This window comes from Ipomoea triloba, chromosome 12 (genome assembly GCF_003576645.1).
Source record: "Ipomoea triloba cultivar NCNSP0323 chromosome 12, ASM357664v1".
NCBI lineage: Eukaryota > Viridiplantae > Streptophyta > Magnoliopsida > Solanales > Convolvulaceae > Ipomoea > Ipomoea triloba.
The window spans coordinates 11316404-11319880 of record NC_044927.1 but is presented as its reverse complement, the minus strand read 5'-3'; the positions used below and the strand labels follow the sequence as shown (position 1 = coordinate 11319880).

General features: G+C 31.0%; 1 protein-coding gene across 1 annotated transcript; it reads left to right on the top strand.

Moving 5' to 3' along the window:
- Positions 1-2604: 2604 nt before the first annotated feature.
- Positions 2605-3183, top strand: LOC116000467 (dirigent protein 21-like). The gene has a single exon (XM_031240556.1). It carries the CDS (start codon positions 2605-2607, stop codon positions 3181-3183), a length of 579 nt encoding a protein of 192 aa, XP_031096416.1.
- The last annotated feature ends 294 nt before the right edge of the window (positions 3184-3477 follow it).

Here is a 3477-nt window from a genome sequence, read left to right as displayed (position 1 = left end):
TGATCTCTTAAGCATTCCTACAATTTATAGCTTTGTTCCGAATCAATCCGTTGGAGGGAAGAAAATTTGATTATCCTACTTGCCCTTAAAATATTATGTCTGGATTTGACAAGTATGATTGGTGCCCAATTGTTACTTAATTACAACTAGTCCAAGAAATTCAACTTTTTGCGACTTTCAAGACACTTTCCTGAAAAGGCATGTATCTACGTTGGATAATGTGCCAATGCTCATAAAAAAGTAACGATATAGTAGAGAATGTTCGCCAAAAAGATATGTTGTTTATCATCCTTTGTTATAAGCTTTACTTCTTTTATATATACAAAAGTCTTGCTGCTTGGTCTTGAAAAGCTTTGCTGGTTGTGTAAAAGTTATTATGCTCAAACTCTAGCTGCTTGAACATCTATTGCTTATAAATGTCTTGTTGTTCTCAATCCCTGCTTATTGAAACTTCTGATGTTAATTAAGAACCTTTGTTGTTACGTTGCACTGTACGTCATTAACCTTACATCACTGCCCTTATGGACTTGCCCTACTTATAAAGCCTTGCTGCTCTCAAGCTCTTGTTGTCTATAAAGTATTGATATTGATGATGATGTTAGCCTCCATACCCTTGCTGTTATAGAGTCTTGTTGTTATGTAGACTAGTAAGTTACCTGTGCAAAAGTATTAAAGATAAACTATAAACAATTTTAATAATTTGATGTGTACATTTATTTGATTATAAAAGATTAGTGCAAAAGTATTACTCAATTAATTGAATAATCTATAATTTGTTTGTTTGCAATTATCTTGAAAAATCAATATGTAATATGATTTATGTAATTATATTATTACTAAAATAAATATGAGAAAAGTGAGAAATAATTTAATTGTAATTATTATAAAAATAATATTTTCTGTATACACTAATATGAAGTCTGGATCATTATTTGATTAATTAGTAATATATGTATAGTAATTTGTCTAATTATTGACTTAATTACCATATATAAAAACAACCTATTAAAATGTGTGGAATGGTGTAATGACATTTTCTGTATACACTAATATGAAATCTGGATCATTATTTGATTAATAAAAATTAATTCATTAATACCTTATTTCTTAATATTATTATAGTACAATCATTTCGAATATTAATATGTAGAATATTTTATTTTGTGGACAACCTAATAAAGGTGAGAAAATGATTTAATTAGTAATATATGTATATTAATTTGTCTAATTATTGACTTAATTACCATATATAAAAAACAGTCTATTAATTACCATATGAATAGTAATAATTGTATAGTAATATGAATAATTATTAACCTACTTAGAATAATAATTATTAGTATACTATTCCGACCATTATTATCTTTACTACAAGTCTACAATTAATTTCTTAATTAGTAAAATAATAAATTTTTAATTATTGACTTAATTACAATATATAAAAATAGTCTATCAATTACCATATGAATAGTAATAATTGTATAGTAATATTAATAATTATTGACCTAATTAGAATAATAATTATTAGTATACTATTCCGACCATGCATTATTATCTTTACTACAATTAATTTCTTAATTAGCAAAATAATAATTTCTTAATTTTACTAAACTTTATTCAACTAATTCTTTAATTTCATAAAATAGTAATAATTGTATAGTATTATGAATAATAATTGAATATTCAACTTTACTAAAGCATTTACCCTACAGGGTCGTAACTTTACCACTCTATTGAATACTCTTCCTTATTATTCGCACAGGTTGCAATTTATTGCTCTTCACTTTTCTGCTTTACGCGGGAGTTTATTGTCCTGATTTGAAGACAACTATGCATTTTTCAATACTATACTGATTTAATTTACAGTAGTCTGTTCTTTACATTCTACTAAAACAAAACAGAAACTAAAAATATTTAGTGTTCTAACATCCTAATATTATAACATGCACCATCAAAATTATTTACTTTAACGTAACACAATTATTCCAAATAATATTCTTCAATTTCCTTTTTTTTTTTTAAATTCCTTTTCACTTTTATTTTTAATTGTTGTCACTTGTCAGCAGCCGATAGGAATACATACTTAGGCTATCCTTATCCCAAAAATTTCTCTCACTTTCTAAAACGGGTCTTACTTCCACATAATCAAATTTATAAATTTTCTATTATTTATTCTACATCCCTGCAAATTTGACAAATTTTAAAAATGGGATCCACTTTCATTTTATATTATATATATAATAATAAAATAATAAAAAAGTAAAAAATAAAAAATAAAAATTTATGGCAGCTTTTGCTGCCTTCCGAAATAGTACAAAGATGGCAGCCTTTGTGTTTAGCAAACTTGCTAAAATAGCAAGTTTATGTGGCATGCCATGTCATTTAGAAAGTGGGTAGAATTTTAGAGATAAGTTCAGCCTTACAATTTAAAAATACTATCACCATCATTATTACGGAGCTTTTAAATTTTCTTTTAAAAATGTACTATTTCCTAATTTAAAAAATGCAAAGGTATCAATAATGGTGCACAAAGCATAGTTGACTATACGTGTATATATTAGAAGAGGAGAGGAACTAAAAAAAAGACGGAGAGAAGAGATGGAGATGGCAAAGGTAGTTGGCATTTGTGGGTTGCTTTTCATGATATTCACCGCCACCTCCCCGGCGGCGCATAGCGTCACTTTCGGGCCCGAGGCGGTGGACCAGTGGTTCAAAATGCTTCCCCACGCCGAAGAAAAGGTAACTAAACTGCACTTTTATTTTCACGACATTCTCACCAGCAAAAACCCAACTGCTCTGAAAATAGCCGAGTCCGACATTACGAACAAATCCGCTACTTTGTTCGGCTTCCTGGCGATGGCGGACGATCCATTGACGGTGGGCCCAGAGCCCAACTCCAGGATCATCGGCCGCGCCCAAGGGATCTACGGCTCAGCAGCGTTCAACGAGATTGGGCTGCTCATGACACTCAACTTCGTGTTTACGGAAGGGGAATATAACGGCAGCACTCTGAGCATTCTTGGGCGGAACCCTATTTTAAACGAGTATCGCGAGATGCCGATCGTCGGCGGGTCTGGTGTTTTCAGGCTAGCTCGAGGAATCGCCACGGCCAAGACTTATTGGTTTAATGCTACGTCGAATAATGCCATTGTGGAGTATCATGTTGTGGTATTGCATTACTGATCTGATATGATGGATATGGTGTGTGGATCCGATCAGGTGTATGCATTAATGCATGTAATATATATTTGTATGAATAACCGTATTCCGGTCATGACCACATCTCTTGTGTTTGTTCAATGCTTCCAGGGGTTTTATACGGTGAATATATAGGCCTGTTTGGTGAATAATCAGCCTATCAGCCAATTTTAGCTTATTTGACCACTATTAGTTGTTTAGTTAATAAGCTTTTTGTAACTCTAAAGTGCTAAAATTCAAAACACTACTCAAAGCAGCATTTTCAATTAGCTTTTTAAG

Bases quoted from the DNA above. Each gene is read 5' to 3' on its own strand.
- LOC116000467 (XM_031240556.1), top strand. From the start codon at position 2,605: ATGGCAAAGGTAGTTGGCATTTGTGGGTTGCTTTTCATGATATTCACC.